Below are 23,627 nucleotides of genomic sequence, written 5' to 3'. Positions count from 1 at the left end.
TAATAGAATATTAAGAAACAAGTGGAATTTGGATGTGGATAAGACACACAGAATTAAGATGAAGGACCCTTAGAAGAGTGAAGATCAGAGACAGGGCATGTGAGGTAGAGCAGTGGTCAATGCCAGTACCAAAACGTTAAAAAACAAACAAACAAAAACCTGCTACTGGGGTAATGATGTGCCACACCTTTAATCTCAGCACTATGACGGTAGAGCCAGATGGATCTCTGGGTTTGAGGGCAGCCCGGTCTACAGAGCGAGGTCCAGGACAGCCAGGGCTACACAGAGAAACCCTGTTACATACACACACACACACACACACACACACACACACACACACACACACACACACACGGGGAGAGGGGGGTACCTGCTAAAGATAGGAAGGAATCTGCTCAAGATAGCGTAGCTGATGATGGAGCAACATTTAAAGTCTGTAAGACCATCATACTTTATAATGAGGCATTAATGTACAAGTATCTATCCAATTTCAGAGTTAGCAGGTTAAAATTTAAAATTAGAATCTATAAAGGATATTTCATGCAAAATAAAGAGTAAAATTAAAGCAAATTTCTAATTTTTCACTGAGAAAAAATGGCCTTAGAAAAAAATATTTTCCTAAGTTATTGCTAAGTTGTAAGTCAAGGATGGAGCTCATTACTGAACAAGCAAGAATGTGAATAATACTCACTTTTTTCCCTAGGTCTTGCTTATTTATACTTTCTGTTGTTCATATTTCATATCTCCTCCACAAACATGTATTGATTTCATTTATTCCTTGTTCACAACTTCCCCCAAAGTAGCATCCATCTCAGAGTTCAATTATGCATGTAAAATAAATTTCTCTAGTACAGCCTTAATATGCCTGGATCTGCCAGGTAAATAATCTGTCACCTACACTCACATCAAGAATTTCCTTTTCCATGCAGTAGCATGAAAATAGATGTCTCAAATGCAAAGATCCCAGGCATTTCTCAAGTGCGGGTAATCAAGATTGTCCTGGCACATTCTTAAAGAACAGGGCAGTACAGGTGTGCCAACTGTAGTCTAGGGGGTGGATGTACTCTGGGGCAAGCTCATTGCTCTCCGTTTTCTTGCTGGTCTTTGCTGAGGAGCACCTGCCCCTATGCATATGTCTATTACCTACAGTGCCTCACATTTTCAGCTGTTCTGTTTTACATGCTCCATTTCAACCAAAGCTTTTCTGATTCAACGACTCGCACAGCCATTTCTGAGTCCATGAAGCTATGGTAAGGAGCTCTCCGTTGCCTTCTTGTAAGCACCTTTGGCTATTTCGAGAAACTCTTTGGCTTTCCCAGCTTTACCACAGCTCAGCCTTTACAGGTTTGTCTCTTCCACATTTGGTGGGAGGATGGCGAGGATGCTCTACCATCTCACACCTCCAGGAGAAAGTAGGAGGCTTTGACATACCCACCATTGACTTAGAATTGTAATAACCAGCTTCATAATCCCTGTCACTTCAGCCCCACAAGTTCCATTAATTCTTTCTCTGTCATAATATACATTCCTTTTGATTCAAGTTTTCTCCATTGGACACATGTCTTCGGGATCATTTTCACAATAGTTAGTCATCAAGTCTTGTTTGTTCTTTAAGCCAATTAGTTTGTTTCATGCATCCATGACTTTAAACATATCTATTCCAAGAAATATTTTTACTTGAAGCTTATGGTGAAATAATTTGTAATATTACTAGAAATGTAAAAACATTGAAAAGCTCCCTTCTGCATTTTGTTTGTGTATATATTTGTGCCCTTTGTGCTTTTTTGCAGTGCAAATGTGTTGTGCATGATATTTTTTAACAGAAAACGTATCTCTAAGTGTGTGTTGTATTATCTATTTTTCTGTTGAAATTTTCATGTTTCACAGTTTAACTTTGTCATCACAAAATGTACATAAAGTAGTTGAAATGGCTGAAATGTGATTGTTATGGCTGTATATTAACCAAAACTCAGTCATGAAACAAGATTTGGGCAATACAATGTAATTTTGATCAACTTCTGTTTCCCATATCCCACACTCTTTATAAATAAAGAAAATATTTCTTGAATCTGTATTAACTCTTTGTTCTATAAAATATATTAAAAGGTGGCTTGCTTTTAATGCACTCTCTTAAAAGATAATGCTGCCTTTGTAACTGGGAAGAGAAGCTAAAATAGTTATTCTCAATACACTTTTTAGAAATGAAATTAATAACTGCATGTTAGTTGAAGCCATAATATACTTATACATTATTGGTTTGCTCTAATTTTCTGATTTTAATCTGGAAGTCTTTCAGAATGAGCCATCACTCCCACTTACAATACATCTAACATGGTCTCTGCTATTGCAGGTTACTTAGCTATAGAAAATCCATCAAGTAAGTTTGTGAACTTTTTCCCCTTCATTTTGAATATCAACTTTAGATTCACTGGCTCAATGACTCTTAATGTGTGGCTGTCTTTCTGGATGTTTGCTGGAGAAACCTTTAAGCTGGGTATAAATCATAAAAGCATGACTAATTGCATGGTAACTGGAGAAATGCTTTCTCTCTCTCTGGGGTGAAGCCTGCATGTCTGTATTTTAACTTGGGAAGTAATATGGGGATATTTAAACTCCTTTGGGCTTAAAAGCCATATCATTATGAGAATGAGGTCACTGCAATATTTTATATCTTCTAAAACCTTGTAATGTGTAAAATTCTTCTGTATGACAAAGAGATATTATGCGCATTTAGGAGTCAATGATAACTTCATGCCCTCATGTTTACTTGAAAACTTTTGTCCATTAAAATAATACTAAATCTTTCCTTTGAAGTCACTGAGAAACTGAAAGAATTTTGTATGATGAATGCAAAGAAAGTGAACTTAAAGAGGAAGAGCTCCTCTTGTAAACAGGGCAGGGTGACTTTAAAGGGCTATGTAAGTGGGGTTTTACAGTGTCCTTGTTGCTTAAATGTTAATAGTGCAACCAGTGCACAGCTTTCCCTTAAGATAAAGAACACAAGCTAACATGGTTCCATTTAATGCCTTTCTTTACTTGGAGGCCAATAAGCAAGAAATCCTTCCTGCAACACGTCGAAGAGCTTTGCACAAACAACAACCTAAAGTTTCAAGAGGAATTTTCGGTATGTTACCAGCAGTTGTCACAACATTGCAAGACCTCCAGTAGTTTTCCTGTGTCACATTTCATGTCCATTTTAAGCATGCAAGGCCATGAAGAACTCTGGCCTTGATAATCAATACCCAATTACCAGGTTGATTGTTTAGATAGTAATGTTACCCTGACTGGCCTCTGGTGCAACCTCATCAGAGTATTCACACACCTACTGTGTTAGGAGAAGGTGGTCTTCTTCAAGCCCCAGATCCCTGCCCTTTCATCCTGATATAGGTGGCAATGCAGAATGCCGGATTCATTAGTTTATGTGTGTGTATGATCATATTGTAAATGTAGTTTATGTTGAAATAATTATGTTAAATTTAGGCACTTAATGATTACATGTTGCATTTTATTAGAAGTACCCTGAATACAAAATATGATGAGTGCTTCTTAGTATGCATTTGTGGTGTTAAATAATCAGAGAACAGAGCTAGACTTTTTGTAGTCACTGCAAATATTACAACTTGTAGAAGTATCACAATACAGATAAGAGTAATGTCTATATCCAATATGGTCTATTTCTAGGTTATTATAATTTAATAAGTGCTTTATCCTACATAGGATATGTACAACTAAGACCTCATTGTTTAAGTTATTTTAAAGCTGAAAATAATTTCGTTTTTTGAGCAATTTTCTTGTGTTTCTTTTGCTATAATATTTGTATTAATTAGCTGAGTATTATATATCAGTGAAAATGAAGTTATTTAGGAGCATAAAGGTTATAGCTGTAACTTATTTTGAGATCCCTAAGTACCTTATCAAATGATATGATAATTTTATATTGTGGGAGAAAAAAGTAGATTTCATATTGTACCCAAAAGTCTATTTCTGCTTTTTTTTCCCATGAACTTTTTAGTGTGAGAATGTCTGAAAAAAGAACCAGACAATTGGCTGCAATAATTCAGGGTTATCCAAGTTCAGTGTCGCAGGGGGGAAATTACAGGAGTGTGAGAAGATGAGGGAAACTCCCTGTGCTTGCTGGCTGTGCGATTTTTAGTGGATTGGTTGGGATTAACAAAATCAAAGCAATGCTGAAGCCCCCTTGGCATTTGTACAGAAAGAAGTTGCAGTTTTTCAGGGGCAAAAGTGTAAATTTTGCTAGAATAGGAGCAAACACAATTGAAATAGTTATGACTAAGGGTATAAACAGCTCTACTAGCAAATGCATTTTCATGTATTAAGAAAAATTCTAGCTTTTTTGGGGGGAGCCATGTTATTGTTTTGCTAAAAACAAACAAAAATCCCAACTCATTCTTGTTAATGTTTTTTAATATCTAAATTATTATATCATAATAAACATACATATTGGATGCACAGTTTTGACTAACCTTTAAACTCATGTTTTATTTTCTTATTCTTTAGTTCTTTGTTAGGATTTGTACTATGGCACGAAATGTGTTTGACATGTTGGTACTCATCAGTTTAGCATTTACAAGCTAAATGATTGTAGACAAATTATTTACTCTCTCTGCCCCTCAATGTCTTCATTTGTAAAATGATAATATCATTCTCACTGGATTGACAATACTGAAGTTACTATGTCCAGAATGTGTGGAAAGTGCTTGGCACAAATATCAGTTACTAGGATGATAATCTCTACCATACATAAACTCAGATTAGAGTAAGAACTGTGGGAATGAGCGACATGTCTCAAACAGGACAAATGTGCTGTGACTGAGGTGTGCATAAAGATGTGAGGATCAATGCTAAATGCTAGTTAGGAAAGACTAATACAAGTGGTGATGTCGCAGACAAATGGTAGCATGAGCCGAATCCCAATGAGAAGATAAAGGGGGAACTATTGCAGAGAGAGAATAAATACAAAAGCATAAGGGCCAAGTAACCTTCTCATCTTGTTCCCATGGAGAAGACATCAAACAGGAGCAGACAGGTCTGCCCTCAACATATCACTGAGGCTCTATGTCTTAATAACAATAAGACCACCCAGTGTCATGATGTTGTTCAAACTATCTGCCTAGTGACCGAGGGTTGGTTCCCACAGCCACAGTCACTGAAAACTATAAATGGAAACTTATATGTGAAATAATTCCAAGTCATTTCAAGTCAATTTCCAACACACCTTTCTTCCACCTTCCCCTTTCAATACTTCTAAAACCTTGATACACAGAGGCTATTTGGGGGTCTTTTAATTTTGTTAACTTTTTATAAGCCTTGTTGCTTATACCCTATCTTGCCCATGGTATATACCCATATGAAAGAACTCTTTGGAATCATGTGTGTGTGTGTGTGTGTGTGTGTGTGAGAGGGAGAAAGGAGAATTGCTGAATAAAAAGAAATAATTTGTAACTACATTATAATGGAAAACAGTTTCTTACCTTTACAGAAGTTGGAATAATTTCATGAGCGGCAATCATCAGCCCAACAAAATAATCAATACATTTTCTTCCACCAGCTTCCTTAATGATGCATTACAAAGAGCAAGGCAGACTGCAGCATTTTTCTTTCCAATGTCAACAGTAGGCCTTCCAAACCCTTCATCTGTATTGGATCATTCTATACCGCACCTTTGCATTCCACTATCAATTTAACAAGGCCAATAGAGTGTGATATTGACCTCTGACATCTTCTCAAAATGCCTAGGGTTGCACCAATTAATAGGCATGAAATCACACTGTCTGGGGAGAAAAAACAAAAAATAAATCATTCAACTCCCCTCTTCCCTCTAAAAAGGCATTCACATATTAAATAACAGTTGAGTGCACCTGATGAAGCCATGGGTAGCATGTGGCACCTTAGTGCTCCCCAGAGTTCAACGAAATTATCTCAAGGGAAAGCCATAATCTGGCTGACGAAAAACCATTCAGAGAAGTAATGGTGACATTTAGGAAAAATCGTTACTATTCATTTGACCCTGTTCCAATATGTATGATAGGAATTTTTAATTAATTATTTTTTTTTCCTAAAATGTGGCCTGACAAGGACAAGGCTCATAATTTTCAATCCCGAGTATCAGTGACATGAAACGAAAACTAAATAAAAACTAAAGACATCTGTGGCTAGAATGATATAGTTCAGTAGGCCAACCCTGCAAGCAGAAAGACATGAATTGGATGCCTAGAACTTATGTCAAAGCTGCCTATGGTGGCAGGCATTTGTGATCCCAGCTTTGGGGGTGGGGGCATGGACACAGCTAGATTCCTGAGGCTAGCTGACCAAACAGTATAACTTACTTGGTAATGCTTGGGCCAATGAAAGATGCTTTTTTTTTTTTTTTTAAAGTAATAAAATAAAATTGCCCTATAGCACCTGAGGAAAGGACACCCAAGGTCGCCCCCTACCCTCTGACATGTAGATGCACACACACATGTGAACATACACACACCAACTAAGTAAGCAAATGAAGGGTGTAAAAATAAGGAATTGCATTTCACTAAGCAAAATTTAAACTTTGTAACTACTCCCCCCCCCAGGAATTACCAAAATTTCTTCAAGATCTTTCTTCAACGGATGCGGATCTCCCTTGGAACAGAGCAAAAAATCGCTTTCCAAACATAAAGCCATGTATGTACCATTCTCATTTCTCATGTTCTGATTACCAAGTATTTTAAAATGCCTGCCATCTTAACTTTTTGCATTTGTTTAAAGTTTTCTTTCACATTGATTGCATTCCAATAATACACCTCATTAATGGTAACTTTCAAGTTGTATCACATTTGCTTTGCTCCTAATTACTGCAGTTAATTTACATGGTTTTCAGTTTGTTCACACAAGGTTCATTTATGCAGGTGCAAGAAACTGTAGATTGACCAGTTCCTTAGCTTTGTAATTCAACTCTTTTAACATCTTCCTATTGAGCATGTCTCAAAGGGAAGCAAAATTCACACTTAGCTTTGTGTATTAGATTTCCTTGAGAGCATAGTACTCTTATGGAACATTAAAATGCCTTGCAAAATGATGATTAGAGTCAATGTGCATTTACTGGAATTGTTTCTGCAGAGAGGCAAAAGTGTACCTTGCTGTAGGACAACTCCATTTTTCAATCCAAGGGAAATACAGTGTTACTGTTTTAAGAACTAATAATGGCTTGTAGAGGAGGATTGATAAGCCTGTGTTACTAATATGTCTATTTTTGTAGTCTTTGAATGCATCTGTCTGCTTAATAGAATTCTGATCCCATGCATTTTATATTAAGAAATTATAAATATTGATGCCCTGAAACTTTGTTCCAGTGGATACTGACCGGGAAGGAGGCTGGGGTAGGTGCTACAACCCTGTAATCTCAAGTAATTGGGAGGCGGGAAGTTTGAGAACAGCTTTCTCTACCTAAGGGATTCAAGACCCACCCTAGCAATGTAGTGGTGCCCTGCCCCAATCTTTAAAAAGGTTTTGCAAAGAACTGGGAATATAGTTCATCCATAGAAGGCTTCCTGATGTGCATAAGCTTAGCGTTTCAACAAACAAACACATAAACATATTGAGGAAATTCCTACAGCCCCTTAGCTAGGGAAGTGTTCCTTTAGAGGAGACTATAAACCCCATAAAGAATTTGAATAGGAAGAAGCAGAACACAGGCTGATACTAGATAATAGATTATTTATGAAGGCAACTGAATTTAGAGGATTGTGATATCAGAGGATACAAACCACTCAACCTGCAATGTTGGGGAGTAGAACAGCAAGTAAAACAAATAGAAGTAACCACTGGAGATTCCTTCTGCAACAAAATAAATTGTAAGAAAGCGACTTCAGCAGTAAGATGACAAACTGTGATGTGAGAAGTAAAGCGCATGACTGTAATCTCTAACCGTCTCAAGTCATGACGTTTTTCAACATGCTTTTTATTTTAACTTTAGGAAAATTAACTTGAAATGGATACAACTTAAACTTAAGTGAGAATGCCCATGTTGTTAGATGTATTTGCACTTAATTTCTTCTAGACTGCTTGCAACGTGCTTATTTAAGTAGCATTCTGTGTAAATAAATATAATACTCTTATCAAAAGGCAAACCATGAATTTATTAGTATTTAGTTCTAGTTACATTAGAAAGTAGGGACTAATTTGCAATATGTCATAAAAAGTAATTCAAATGTGTCTGATTTCTAAGAAGTTTCTCACTTAAAGTATGAAAAGTTGAGTTCTTTGTAGTTAGTTATGATGTTTCGTTCTTTTATTATGAAGATCTTGGTTACCATTTTGGTTGAAAGAAAATTCAGGTCATTAGCCTATTTTATGATGAGAAGGGAACAAGAATGGTTGATAGAAGTAAATGATCAGACTCAAAATAATAAAAAGGAGTAAAGAGAATAAATGTCTCCATCCTGAGGTTAAGACAAAAAAATAATGACACTTCCTGAGATGCAGCTCCATTTGTGACTACTGACATACTATGTGTCTGTCTGTTCCTTGTAAGGCTAATAGATGGATTCGGTAAAACAGTCCCATAAAGCACTTTGCCCAGTACTGGAACATAGAAAGCATTCAGCAAATGTTAGTTTTTCTGATTAGCAATCAACTGATCATTTCCTTTTAAAGGCTGATAACTTTCTGAGTGGATAAAACTGTGACACGTCTCGGGGCACTGAATTTTGAAGACAGAAAGACCCCATCCCTAGCTAGGGCTAGAAGTTCTTATGTAATGTCACATCCATGTCTGTAGGAAGGATAGCATATTTTCATGCACAAGCCCACACAGACATGGAAACGCAAACACTAGGCGAGTGAGCAAGATTTTGCGACTGTGTGTTTCTATAGTGCTTGCACAGGATCCATAAAACTGGAAAACTATGTCTTTTATTGTAGTGATTGAATATAGTTCAATAGAATTTGAAGTTTTGCTTGAGCCAGCTATGGGTAGTGCTGTGTTTCCCCTGAGTAATGTCAGAAAGAGAATTTTAAATATCACAGTGCCTTTTGGAAGATATTAGCTTACAGGGCTTTAGGGTACTAGAATTAGCAGCAAATACTTGCAGAAGTGATTTCCAAATCTCTGACAGGACATTCTGACCTTATTACTCCAACACCATGAGAAAAAGTTTAGCGTCTTTCTGACTTGGCTTATTATAAACAGGCATATCGAGTGAATAGCAGCCTGATAGCTTCCCCTCCTGAAGTACAAGACAAGTTACAAGGTCATAATGCAGATCTTAAAAAATTCAGTAACACTGACACAAAGGATTTGCCGACATTCATTTAAACACCGGGAATCTCTAAACTTCAGTGCACTGATCATAATTTGTCACAATATAACTTAATCAGTTTATATAATTAATAATGGTGTATGCTTAAATTGGAGAAGCTGAGAATAGTAGTGAATAACTTTCTGTAGTTTTCACATGTTTGTCAAGAGAGCTATACAAAATAAATATTAGAACTGCATGGTAGAGTTGAGGCAGTAAGAACCAAAGAAGCTGGTTCGCTCCAATCCTCTTCTTACGTGTCTTCTATGAAGACCACAAAGCCTTTCTTTTCTTTTCCCCATGCCGATGAAACCAGAGCCCAGCAAAAGCTAAGTGAGCATGCACTGGGCCCCTCAGTCGCACCACCCAGCCAAACCTCTGAATTATTCAGGCAAAGATGTTTGTGATTCCTGTGTTTAAAGTTATCAGTAGACATTGCAGTTATAAAATCAACTTGGTAGAATTTCCAAGAAAATTTCTGGGGCTTCTGTGAAACAAACAAACAAAAAAACATTACTGGGTATAGGATATCTACTTGATGAAAATATTTCTTAAAATACTCTCAAGAAAAATAACTAGAAATTTTATATTAAAGAAAGACAAGGCAGATAATGGGAAGGAATAAATGGTTTTAAACTAGACCTAAATATAGGGATAATCTCATATATGATAAAAGCACTATTTTGAATCAAGTGAAAAAGAATGGAAGATTTTAAATGGGACTATTGTGTTGCAGATAATAATAAATAATAATAAAGAATAAACCTACATTGCACTTCTTAAAAAAATATGAGTATGGAAAGGTCTGAATTACTGAAATGTAAATTAGAAAAATACATTCAAATTTCAGAAGAGCCTATGGATGAAATTGTACAAAAAATAAGAATATTAGCATATTGAACATCCTAACAAATGTTAAAGTACATCTCATAGTGCGTACTGGTAAAATTAAGAGGTAATTAGACAGTATCTTCCAAATATGAAAGATGCACCTGTGATTTGAGAATTTTACTTGTGGCAATTGTACAAATGAAGTGTTATAGATACGTCATTAGTTCTGTTATGTTTTCCAGCATATTGAATAATAAATGTGATCAATTTAAGTCATAATTAAATAGGGTATGCTACATTAAAAATGCTATATATCTCCTTAAGAACACAGACTGGATATGATTGTGTAGAAAGATTAAATAAATAAAACTGTTTCCAGAAGAGAACACATGGCACACCATTGTAGGTAATTTGTAATGGTATATATAGGAATTCTAGAAATACATGCAATATTTTATTAATTGATATTTTTATATAGTAGAGATATGGGACATGAGGGAATGATTTTTCAATGTTGTAGTCATATGAATTAGGATTATTACATCATGGACTTTTATGTTATTTTCATAGTACAAAGTTCTTACCAATTTAAAAATCCTATCATGATTTATGATTTTTTTTCTCAGACAATAATAACAGAGTGAAGCTGATAGCTGATGCAAGCATTCCAGGATCAGATTACATTAATGCCAGCTATGTTTCTGTAAGTTGCTATTTTCATAGATAGTATGTTTTGATGAAACATGCATACTAAAGTTTTCAAATACTTAAGACAACAAATTCATTTAAACACTACGGAATGGAAAAATGCTATTTTCCTAATGGCAACCATTGATGGATACCTATTTCAGAGATGGGGGTATGTAGGGTTTTAATTCATTATTTATTTCACTAGTTCATGCAGGTAGAACATTTCTTCTTACTCTATTGACCTTTGCAGCATTTCCCATATTTTGTTAATGTATTCTCTGACCACAAGGTCAACCAATCTGTCGGCGAAATATCAGTCATGTTCATACGATGTAAAACCTTGTCCTGTACCTTTCCCTTTGAGATATAGAGTCCATCAAAGGAATGATGATGATGTAAAATGTATACTCTGACTAGCCACTCAGTAAACACACGGGGACAATTGTGACATACTCAGTGTAGTCTCTGGAAGATCAGAGATCATCAAACTTACTGACTCAGACTGAAAACTGAATGAAATCAATTTGTCCACCAGCTCTCTTTTCCTCTGTGGTTCTTTGTTCTGCTAATATCTTCACTATGCTGGTACTCAGACACCTCTCTTCATGCAGAATGGCGGCTTGGCTGACACATTCTTACAATTTTATAGTGGGAAGAGCCCTTAGGTCATTTAATGTGACATTCTCCTTGGAATGTTTGCTAAATATCCTCGGGAATTAATTGTTAGTGTTTCCAGACACAAATTCATTAATTTTCTCCTAAGGTTGATGGCTTTATCTCTAAACAGTTCTATTATGCAATTTTAAGGTAGTCCCTGTATGTTTCTTTTTTTTCCTACTGGCTTCAGCTGGAGTGGGGAGATTAATCATTGTCACCTCGTGAGCCTACAGATACTCAAAAGTTTCTGCTGCACTCTCCAGTTGTATATTATTTTCCTATTCCAAAGTATTTTCCCACCCACTGACCTGCTACTTTCTTCAATTACCTTGAAGTCCATCTTTTTCCTTCCATCAGACATACCTCTATTGTATCCATTATTGCGGTTAAATAAGGATCAGAATAAACAAATAGGCCGAATATCCCACTACAATCCATTGTTTGCAAACTTCTGTAAAGTGGTCTCTCTGTGTGTAGATGTCATTGTAATTCCCTACTAGTCAATACTAACTCTGGAATTATGATCCTATATTGGGTCCTATTGTCAATGGGGTAGATAATGGAGAAGTGAAGACTTCTTCACATATCGTATTAGGGATGGTTTAGTGAAGATATGGATTCCATCCAATTTTGGTGCTAGATCATATAAATTTACCATTGTAACATTTTATTCATTCATCAAATGATTGAATCTTCAGGATATACAACTTTTTCTCTAAATATTTATTATACTAAAGCTTTATGCTTACTAATTTTAATTGTGGGCTAGGCCCTACAGCCTATAGAATTTCCACTTCATGCAATAATGCTTAGATGCCTAGATATTTTAATATAAAACCACTGTCCTATTGATCAAATGCCTTGCACTGTTATAAAATAGGACAAAGCTATGTCATCACACTCTTTTCAACTTGCCAATAAGTAGATCCAAATCAATACCTCATCTCTGTAATGTTATTTCCAATGTGGGACAAATGGTCAACCAGGATATGATATGGACTCACAGAGACTGAAGTGGCAAGCGCAGGGCCTTCAGGGGCCTGCATTGTCCTCTGGATAATTCTTATGGCTGCTAGCTTGATGTTTTTGTAGGAATGGATGTGTCTCCAACTCTTGGAACTCTTTTGCTCCTATTAGGTTGCCTATTAGGTTGTATCTTGTTGGTTTTCTTACTTTTTTTTTTTCTTTTCCTGTTTGGTTGTTTTCTCTTAGACACATGCTCTTTTCAGAAGGAGTGGATCTGGAAGAGAGGGGAGGCGGGGGCAGGGACCTGGGATGAGTGGAAGGGGGGGACCTGTGGCTGGAATGTATTAAATGAGAGAAGAGCTTATTTTCAATTTAAATGAAAAGGAAAACAGTGTGTTCTGGTAAACGTGACAAATACACAGATCACACAGCAAAGTGATATTTATGAAGCCCTAGTGTTCTCTCTAATTGTTATAGTTGTCCGTGGGCAGCCAATGGCAAGCGATAAAGTTGTTTAAGCAGGAGTTGGGGGGATGGCTCTTGCACCCACAGGGTGGCTCACAATAGTCTGACAGTCTCCTTTGAGCTCAGAGAGCACCAGCATTCATGCACATAGTGCACATATATGCATTCAAATGAAACACTTACATACATAAAATGAGCACATACTTTGAAAACAGATACTTTAAGCAACTAGGAAGCCTGAAGACAAATATTCTGTTACCATAGGGTGATGCTAAAATATATAAAATCTTATTTTAAAAGGAGTTCTTGTGCTCTGTTGACTCCCCATGGGAAGCCTTGTCCTTTCTAAGGATGGAGATGGGTTGGAGGGAAGTGGGGGGTCAGCCCAGGGGAGGAGTGGGAGGGGAAACTGCCCTTGTAATGCAGGAATGGGTGAGGGAACTCTGTGTGGAAGCAGGTTTGCATAGAACTGTGAGCAATGTATTGTGTTGCTAATACTTGCCAGGAAAGCATCCTTTACTGGACATACCAAAACATGGGGGGAAGACATAGTGATGACACCATAGTGTTCCTTACTTCTCTGTTTACAACTGGGGCTGTCTTTGGAAAACCCATGTGGTGACACTTCAGAAATCCTGCTGCCTCTGCCTGGGTGCTGCCCAAGTACTGAGATTAAAGGGGTACAGGGCTACTACCCAGCTAACACTTTCAATGGAATGTAGATGAAGTATCCCCAAGAGCAAATGACAGAGTCTAGAGTAGCCTTGGGATTCTTATTGCTTTTGATCTGGGACAAAGGAGGTGTCAAAATTATCTGCATGAGCAAATAAAAGCCAGCTCCAGGGAGGAAAAAGGGAGGGGCAGGTCCTATCACTAAGCTCATGTGACTGTACATACCCATGTTCCTCTGTCCTGGAGCAGGCTTGGGGATTGTGTTTCTTTAGCCAGGACTTAGGGACAGGCTGTACCATTTTGATAAAGAATGTACAGTCAGATAGAAAGGAGATGGACGATTGCAGCCTCACAGGTAGCTTGTTGTACCAATACAACTAGAGTTCAGTGGGACCAACGGTAAAATGAGCTTTTTTACTTTTTTTATGGACAAGAGGAAGACTGTGTTGCCAAGCATGGATACCAGAAATTCTCTATCAACAGCTTTTAACCATGTGTGCATTTGAGTGCATCGTTAACAATGACTTGTTAGTCAGGCTGAGAGTTACTAAGATATATGACTAGATAATAATTACATATTTAAAATTGACAGAGAAAAATACTGCTTTGTTGGCAATACTTAAATTACCCTTTTTAAAATTACATTTTTTTACAAATGTGTTCTACCTGGGACATAGCGCATAGTGAGCAAATAAATGGGTTCACTATGAGAAGCATTTTACTGAGCTAGGTGGGAGTGTGGCACATACACTTCAGAGCGTGGGTGGGCCTTCTTTCTCTGCCCTTTTGTGTCTGCCATCCAGGTGTGTCAAGTTTCTACGTCTACAAAAGAGAGACAAAAATGCAGGTGTGAAGAGGTTAACGTGTGCGAGCAGCTAATCACACTGTGTGTTCCCTCAGAAGCACCTAATGAATGTGTGTTACCTCTACTGTAGTGGGTGTTTAGTTACAGTAGATTTTACTGTGGCTACTAACCCGGAGGCAAATCTTAGAAACTAACTTAAGGGGCAGCTGTACAAACTGCCATGTAGGGTCAATGAAGATAATGAGAGTTGAAACTTGCCGTGAAACTCACACATTTTTTTTTCCTTCTGATTATTACAGAGTTTTAAAACCAGTTAAACTATGTGTTTCGATTCATGGAAAGCTATCTAGCTAATAGGTCTCTTAGAGGAATTGAATTTTGTACACCAATACTCAAAACTAGAGTAGTCAAAAGAAGTGTCATGCTTCCCCAACTCTAACAAATTATGAAGGAAGTACCTCGGGCATTTCCTCTTGCCAGCATTTCATTGCTCCTTAGACATTCTTTAAAGTCATGAGAAATGCTTAACCCTGATTGTCCTCTCTATATGAAAAGCAAGGTGTAATGGGGCTGTACATACGGTGAATTAAGGAAGAATGAAAACCAAGATTTGTACATTGAAAAATCCTGGCAATGAGAGAGATGATCAGAATATGGGTCACATGACTACAAAGCCTTCATGGGTCACCATAGGCCTCTGCCTTCTCAAACACATTTCTTTAAAATAATAATAATAATAATAATAATAATAATAATAATAATAATAATAATAATTAGATTTACTCTTTGACTGAAGAAGAAGGAACTTACAATAAAAATAGTGGTGTACAAAGCATATTTACAGTACAGGAAAGTAAGGATCATTTAATTTTTTTTATATAAATACTTGCTGTTCCAAAGAAATAATAACACTATTATGTGTTTATATAAGCTCAAGGTTTTACAGAATGGATTAGAGCAGATAGCATGTGATATGAATCAGCATCCAACCTGGTTCCCCTCTAAGGATGCTCCTTCAAAACCTGCATCACCTCTGAGTCTGCCTCCTCACCCATAGACACCAAACATAGAGAAAGGCTAAGCTGCCAGATCACAGCACCCTCCCTTTCTTTCCAGTTCCTCCACCCAACCTCCCAGCCCCCTAATCCTCTCCTCCTTTCTCTTCAGAAAAGGGCATGCCTCCCCTGTGTATCAGCCAGCCATGGCATTGCAAACTAGGCAACCCACTAGGGTCCTAAAAGCAGGTAGCAGAGCCCCTGATTCCACTGTTAGGAATCCCATAAGAATACCAATTTACACAACTGTAACATGTGCAGAGAACCTAGGCCAGTCCTATGGCAGCTTTCTCCTGTCAGGTCAGTCTCTGTGAGCCCCTATAAGCCCAGGTTAGTTGATTCAGTGGGTTTTATTGTGGTGTCCTTGACCCCTATGGCTCCTATAGTCCCTCATTCCCCTCCTCCACAGGATTCCCTGAATTCTGCCTAGTTTTTGGCTGTGGGGCTCTGCATCTGTTTCCACTAGTTGTGGAATCAAGCCACTCCAATGACAATTGGGCTGAGCAACAATACATGAGTATAGAAGAATATCATTAGAAATCATTTCATTGATATTTTTCCCGGGTCATCTATGGTTCAATCTTAGGTCTCTGGGCTATCCAGGCAATGTCAGGGGTGTGTTCCTTCACATGGTATGGATCTCAAGCTGGACCAGTCATTCATTGGTTGACTACTCCCATAATTTCTGCCCCTAACCAGAGTTTTAATGATGTCATAGTCCCCTAACCCATTTGAGTTCCTGCTCTTGGAATTATTTCATTCTTCCTACAAGCTTCAAGGTCTGTCCCACATGTCCACCTCTATCTGATGGCTGCATCAGATATTATACAATGGATACAGAGAAAAGACATCCTGCATCCACAGATTGACTCGGTCTTTCTTCTGTGGCCAAGATAAACTATTCTGGCCTCTAATTAGCCAATTCCTCCTCTCTAAGAACACAGGCTTGGGATTGTCTTTTTCTCTTCTGTCCCATTGGCATTATTCTTTCAGAAGCAAACATATTGTGATTTCCTTCATCCTACAAAAGCAAACATCATAATTTTACAGTAGAGATGTCTAACTACTCCCATGTTCATCCTGTTGTAGCTTTCTTCTTCTGTTAAAGATTTAATTATTTTTTTAAAAAATTTATGTATATGTGTTATGTCCATGTGTATTTATATGTATACCTGAGTTGGGTGGGGTGTGGGGGCTGCTCATGGTGCTCAGAAGAGGCCTGCAGTACCATAGAGCTAGAGTTATAGATGCTTGTGAGCAGCCTGATATGGGTGTTAGACATTAAACTCTGGCCCTCTGGGAGAGTTAAAGGCTCTCTTAACTGCTCAGGCATCTTTTCAGCTTTCCTTCCCACCCCTTTTTAGAGACAGGGTTCTTGAACTTCAGGATGACCTGGAACTCCCTATGTAACTGAGGCTGCCCTTGAACTCATGATCCTCCTGGCTCCATGCCTCAAATGCTGGGTTTACACACCTACACCATCACATCCAACTTTTTCCTGGAGTTCTCTGCCCTATTCACATTAGATTCCTTTAAAGAAGTGTCTGAGATCACCTCCCATTCTTTTTCCTTATCTATTATTCAGACAGTTCAAATGCCCAAGGATGCTCAACACAAAAACTGCTCCTTATAGGTCACTGGTAAACCACTTAGGAAGCTTGAATCGAATGCTAGCATCTTTGCCCTTTCATTGAATATTTCAGAAGTTCTGATTCTTCCATCTATATCAAACTGATTGTCTCTCATCAGCTTGACCTTCAAGCTTTGGAATGATTTAAATCACAATCTTTGAATTTACTATCTCCTCCTTCTTGGTGATCTAATGACTTTAGATCAAATTATCTTTCTACTTAGAACTTCTTCCTTTTTCCCAAATGCATATGCCAAGTTGTATAGTGTTTCAACTTGAATATCTAATACTTCAAATTCAATGTTTACAATTTGATTTCCTGATCTTTCATACAATTTTCTTTATCTTTAAGTCTTTTTTTTGGAGCCATTACTTGGTTCATCTGTTTACCTTATGCACCACATACAATTATTATGTGCTCCCATTACCTATTTCTTTGTACTATACTGGATGATGACGTTTCTAGTTCATACTGGAAGTTTAGAGTGTCTTAAGATTATTCACCATTCAAAAATAGACAATATTTTTAAACAGACATATCATATTTCCACTATAGATCAGAAGTAAAAATATTATGCTTCAATATAAATACTAATATTGTGTGTGGAATTGCATCCTTCTAGGGATACTTATGCCCAAATGAGTTTATTGCTACCCAAGGACCGTTACCAGGAACAGTTGGAGATTTTTGGAGGATGGTATGGGAAACCAGAGCAAAAACATTAGTAATGCTCACACAGTGTTTTGAGAAAGGACGGGTGAGTTATATACAATATCTTGAACAATGTGTTGTTTTATACTAACATTGACATTTATGAGTGCTCTAGCTAGTGCTGTGTATATATCATCAAAGACTTTGCTATATATAAAATAGCTTTGCCTTAGTGGTTGTAAAGAGCAACATTATGATGGCTAATGACTGATGGTTTTCTCTGGATGCAGATCAGATGCCATCAGTATTGGCCAGAGGACAACAAGCCTGTGACAGTCTTTGGAGACATAGTGATCACAAAGCTTATGGAGGACATTCAGATTGACTGGACCATCAGGGATCTGAAAATAGAAAGGGTAAAATAAAATAAAAAAAGAGAGAAAGTGGATAAAATATAACTGACTTAAACATATTAAGTGAAATTTATAGCAGAATTATCCCTTGTACATAGAGCTATGTATTTGGCCATGTTTTCCCAATGTTTTGTAAATGTTTTGACACATGCACCGAGGCATGCATATAACTTTCCCATTGCAAATCATGCAATTATCATATACATCAAAATCATGGGTTAAAAAATAAATAAGAGAATGAAGAAATTATTAGAACACTTGATGCATTTATTTAATCACACTTTATCAATAAAAATTGGGAGTCAGGTGATCCTACATTCAAAACAGCTGGACAAAGCAGCCTTACGGACTACAGCCAGAATTTCTGCATCTTCTTAGAATCCCCCATGACAGCGCCCCTTACCAGCAGGAAGTAGTTTGGAAAGAACGATGCCCAAATTCCCAAATATTGTCTATAAATGTTTGCTTTCATCTAAATGGACTTGGTTATATAAAATAAATAAATAAATTGGGAGTCAGATATTGGGGTAAGAACTTGAATGATCAGAGAAGCAGAGGAGAAGCAACCAGTGACCTCCTATATCTTTCATTCCTCCATCCAAATGGGCCAAGATCCTCTCTAAGTCCCTCCCTACTACTTCCTGTCTCTCTATCTGTAGTCAGTCCTCCAAAGCCTCTATGGTTAATTTTAGTCAGCCAGTAGTTAGCTCTGCCCTCTGATTCAAAGCAAACTCTATTGTCAGAATGGGATGAAACACATAAGCACTGTGTTTATTTTATGTGAAGAACCTATATTAAGATGGCAGTTTTGTTTTGTGTGTATATATATATATATATATATATATATATAATTTATTTATTATATTTTCTTATTTTATATATGGATCCCAGTTCCCTCTCCCTCCCTCCCACTCCATTTCTGCCCCCCCCTCCACATATACGGTGATGCCTTCCAGGAGGGATCATCAAAATCTGTCAAGTCATTTGGAGTAGGTACTAGGCTCTCCCTCGTGTCTCTAGGTTAAGGGAGTACCCCTCCATGGGGAATGTGCTCCCAAAGTCCTTTTGTGCACCAGAGATACATCCTGGTTCCACTGTCAGAGGTCCCTTAGTCTGCCCAGACCTTCTAACTGAGACCCACGTTCAGGGAGTCGGTCCAATGCTGGTTTTCCAGCTATCAGTCTGGGATGTCCATGAGAAGATAGCAGTTCTCAATACCATTCATCCCTGAGTCCTAAAGTCATGATGTGTATGTGTGTGTCATGTGCAGTCCATGTATTTATGCACAGACTTATGTGTGGTATGTACACCAGTTCACCTTTACATGAGGGTACACACATTTAAGTACACACATGCATGTGGAGGACAATGGTCAAAGTTGGAAGCCTTTCTTTGATGTTCGTCACCTTTGCATTCCCAGACAGAGACTAACATTGAACTCGAAGTGTATGTTTAGTCTCAGTATACCATTTAGGTTAGATGGTCGATGAGCTTCAATAGTCCACTAATCTCTCACCCTGCCTCTCCGCTGCATTGGGGTTTACAGATATGTGTCACCATGCTTGGCTATTCATGTAGTACCAGGGATCTGAAAACTGGCTCTCATGTTCTCATGGCAGCCATCTCTCCAATCCCTGGATTTTCTTTTGAATCCAGAACTACCACAGAAAAGAAAGAACTGGCTACTGCTGTGTTGCTATATAACTGCCTCTTTATGTAAGGTCTTTCCTCTTCTGACATACTAGACACTCAATGCCCTTGTTTTATATAAATAATGAATTTAAGCACTTTGTCGTATGTCAAATTGTTTAAAAAATCTAAGCTCTGCAGAATGTCATGTTACATAAGAAAAATATTTTTGACTTACTTTCAGATCTATTTGAAGAGCTATCTTTTACTGACACCATTAACAATAACACATAATTTTCCTTCTATTTCTTATGTTTTGTGCTGGGTATTAAACCCAGAGTCTTCTGTATGCTAAGCAAAAACTCTGTCACTGAGCTCCATCAGTGGCCTTAATCCTGTTAGTAGTAACAGTAAAAGATCAAATCAGTAAATAATAAAGAGAATTTGTTCCATTTAGTAAAGGGTCATCTTTATAAAGTCACCTGTGAAAGCTAAGACATCAGTCATTTCTGTCCATGTCATTCTAACTGATGGAATCACTTGCAATTTTCCACCTTGACTAGCATGGAGATTGCATGACTGTCCGACAGTGTAACTTCACCAGTTGGCCTGAGCATGGAGTTCCAGAAAATACTACCCCTCTGATTCACTTTGTGAAGTTGGTGCGAACAAGCAGAGCACAGGACACTACCCCTATGGTTGTACACTGCAGGTGAGTAAGATGGCTGTAGAGCCCCTTACATGTCTGCGATGGTCTTAGATCTGATGAAGCCTTGTTATAATTATGATGGTATTTTATTTTCTCAGATAAGGTGGGTTTAGATCCATTTCAGCTTATAATTTCCAAGTATTTTATTGGTTATGATAAACCAGAATGTAGCTTTCTAAACATCTAAGTGGCAGAGGGAAGGTGAGTACAGAGTTAATGTGTTACAAACCAAAATTAAATCTTGGTCCTTCTTCAATTTGATGTGCCATGCTTTCTTTGCTCAAGCCTATGGGAGGCCTGCCCCTTTCTGAATGGAGATGGCGGAGGAATGGAATGGGGGTGGGGTATATGGGAATGTGTGTCTGGTGGGGGGAACAGGAGGAGAGGAGAGATGAGAAACTGTGATTGGTATGTAAAACAAATGAAAAAAATGTTAATTTTATTAAGAAAAACTTTTTTAAAATCTCCATCAGTACATGATTTACTTCTTTAATCTATTGACTGGATGGTACTTCTCAGAGGCCCCTGAATCATTTAAAAGCCATCCCCACCACTTGCCATGTGTGTGTATTTCTGATAAAAAAAAAAAGTAATAGGGCAAAGCATCTTCCATGTCTAAGATAGTTTTGATAAAATCGATATCCAGATACTCTACAAATTAAAAAAAAAATATCTACTTCAAACTAAGAAAAAGAAGCTTCTCAGGATGTAGCTGTACCATACTCCACTGTCATCATAACCCTCAACATGATTTAGTCAGCCTTTGCTCTCATCCTTCTTGCAGCGCTGGGGTTGGAAGGACTGGAGTGTTCATCGCTCTCGATCACTTAACACAACATGTAAATGACCATGACTTTGTGGATGTATATGGACTGGTGGCTGAACTAAGGAGTGAGAGAATGTGCATGGTGCAGAACCTGGTAAGCTATCCAAGCTCACACTCAATTTGTGGTTGTCAGCTCTAGAATTCCTACATGGGACCATCTTTGTACAACGTCCTGCATCGTGAGAACATGGTTTCCTATATTATAAACACTGTGGAGTTGGGGAAGCGTGTGTAAATTATAGGAGGAGTAAAGATGTAACTGAGTACTGCCACTGACTGTTCATCCTGATCAACTGTTACTTGTGCATGTGTAGAAATCAATTTAACACACAGATTAGTATTTAATATTTAGCATCTGTGAAGAGTGTAGAGAATAAATTCAGAGCAATTTCTTTAAAATTCGCTAAAAGTTGTAGTTGGAAAAAAAATAACTGAAATGCTGACTTTAATGAGTTTCTGTGTATTTAATTTGTCCAAATTTGTGTCTGCTGTATGTTTAGTACTAGTGATTATTGCAGTGTATTGTCAGCTAAATAACTACAAATTTTTATTTATTACTTTGAATTATACATAGCTTTTTTCTTTGTTAATAAAGTGTAAGGTATAATGGAAATGAGCCCAGCAATCATCTGATATCTGCTGGGTTCCTAGTAACATATCAGATCCTTTACATATATTATTTATTGTCTTTTGTCAGGGGCCAGGAAACCAAGCAACAGCATAGGTCCCACTATGCCCTACTTTACTATTAAAGGAACAGAAATTCCCAGAGGGAAGTGGTATTCCAAGGGGTGAAAGCCAAAACTCAGACTCTCATCTCTTTAACTGAAATGTATGTCGTTCCTGTCTGTTGCTTTTTATTGGACTTTGTACACTATATAAATACAGAGATTGTCTACCAGTAAATGGAAAGACTTGTCACATCAGTATTTTCCAAAGTATAACCTGAAACACAAGTGGTACCAAACTTTTTAAAATCTGAGCTGGTGCTCTGCATGAGAAAGAAACCGACTTCTAAATATGGAATTTCTTTGAACCCTTAAGCCACTGTGCATTGACAATAACAAGTAGTGTCTCTTTTGGTAGCATTTTTCACACTTGTGGAGCCTCTCAGCATTTTTGGACTCCAAATCTATGATGCCTTCCAATGTCACATTACTTCTTTTAGGAATACGATGCCATAGACTACAGATGCCCAATCTTATTGGGAAAAATATTTAAGTATTTAACTCCTACACAAGTTATTGATTTCTCAAAAACCATTTGTATAAGTATGTCAATTATGAAATGTAAGCAAAGTGAAGAAATGGAAAATATGAGAGAATTAATAAGGGACACTTCTCTAAAGCTTGTGATAATTGGCCTTCATATTGTTACATGCTTTCTTAAAAGAAACTACACGGGAACAAAATTCTTTAAGCATATTTTAGGTTAGTTATAAATTTTAAGACAAGATGCCTCAGCAGTTAAAAGCAGTTAGTGTTTTCTGCATGTACACGTGTTTAGGGCTGACTACTTAAACTCTGGCAATCTTAAAGAAAACTGTGCCTCTCTCTGCATTGACTATCTATAGCTCTTGAACTAGTGGGGGGGCCTTCTGACCCCCGCCCCCAGATCTCTACATTGGCATTCTGTAGTAGGCCCTGCAAATCAGATGTTTGCTCCTTACTCTGAGCTCTAAATGAGAGTTCCAACATCAACCCAACTCTTAGCCATTATAAAAATTCCATTTCCTTCTTAATTTTAGTTAAAAATAGAAATAGGGGCAAAGGAAAGTTCACATTTTCTTCTCACATGCTTAAGGATGAACACTGACAGAATTATTGTTTGGCTCCCATGTCTAAGACAGAGTGAAATTGACTGTTTCCTAGAGTCCAGGTTCCATCTTCAAATAATAAAGAATAAATCACTTCCCAGGCTTTGCAATGTTGTAGAAGTGTCATTTATAAAGAGTGTGCTCCAGAACACCAATTAACAAATATGCCCACCTTATTGTTGTATGTTATATGTTATAAACTTCTTACAGCATATATGTTAGTCAACTGGAGCAGGATCTCTCAGGTTGGATAGGGGAATGGCATGTTCAAGATTTCAAAGTCAGAACTGAGTCCAGAAACGAGCCCTGCTGAGTTTTGGCTCTGAGATTTTGAGATATTTTCCTTTAGTGAGCTCTATCATTTACACAAGCATGTTATCAGAGTTAAATAAAAGCAGATGTCTAAGGTACTGACATCCAAGGTGCACTGTGTGTCCTGCAAGATTTCCCTGCATCCCCTCCTTGCAGAAAAGCAAGTGCTCTGGAGCTCTGTCATCTGTCTTAGTCCCCTGACATCA

The 23,627-nt window shown here is 37.6% G+C and overlaps 1 protein-coding gene across 1 annotated transcript in view; it reads left to right on the top strand.

Moving 5' to 3' along the window:
- Window positions 1–23,627, top strand: part of Ptprq (protein tyrosine phosphatase receptor type Q) — a 168,320-nt gene that overhangs the window by 141,950 nt on the left and 2,743 nt on the right. Inside the window, exons 35-42 of the mRNA XM_051206414.1 lie at window positions 2,351–2,377; window positions 3,043–3,124; window positions 6,588–6,678; window positions 10,751–10,827; window positions 17,688–17,822; window positions 18,007–18,132; window positions 20,322–20,470; window positions 21,252–21,387. Coding sequence (XP_051062371.1) covers window positions 2,351–2,377; window positions 3,043–3,124; window positions 6,588–6,678; window positions 10,751–10,827; window positions 17,688–17,822; window positions 18,007–18,132; window positions 20,322–20,470; window positions 21,252–21,387 — 823 coding nt within the window. The remainder of the gene's footprint in view (window positions 1–2,350; window positions 2,378–3,042; window positions 3,125–6,587; window positions 6,679–10,750; window positions 10,828–17,687; window positions 17,823–18,006; window positions 18,133–20,321; window positions 20,471–21,251; window positions 21,388–23,627) is intronic.

This window comes from Phodopus roborovskii, unplaced genomic scaffold (genome assembly GCF_943737965.1).
Source record: "Phodopus roborovskii unplaced genomic scaffold, PHOROB, whole genome shotgun sequence".
NCBI lineage: Eukaryota > Metazoa > Chordata > Mammalia > Rodentia > Cricetidae > Phodopus > Phodopus roborovskii.
The sequence above is the reverse complement of the archived record's forward strand: the minus strand, read 5'-3'. Positions and strand labels throughout refer to the sequence as shown.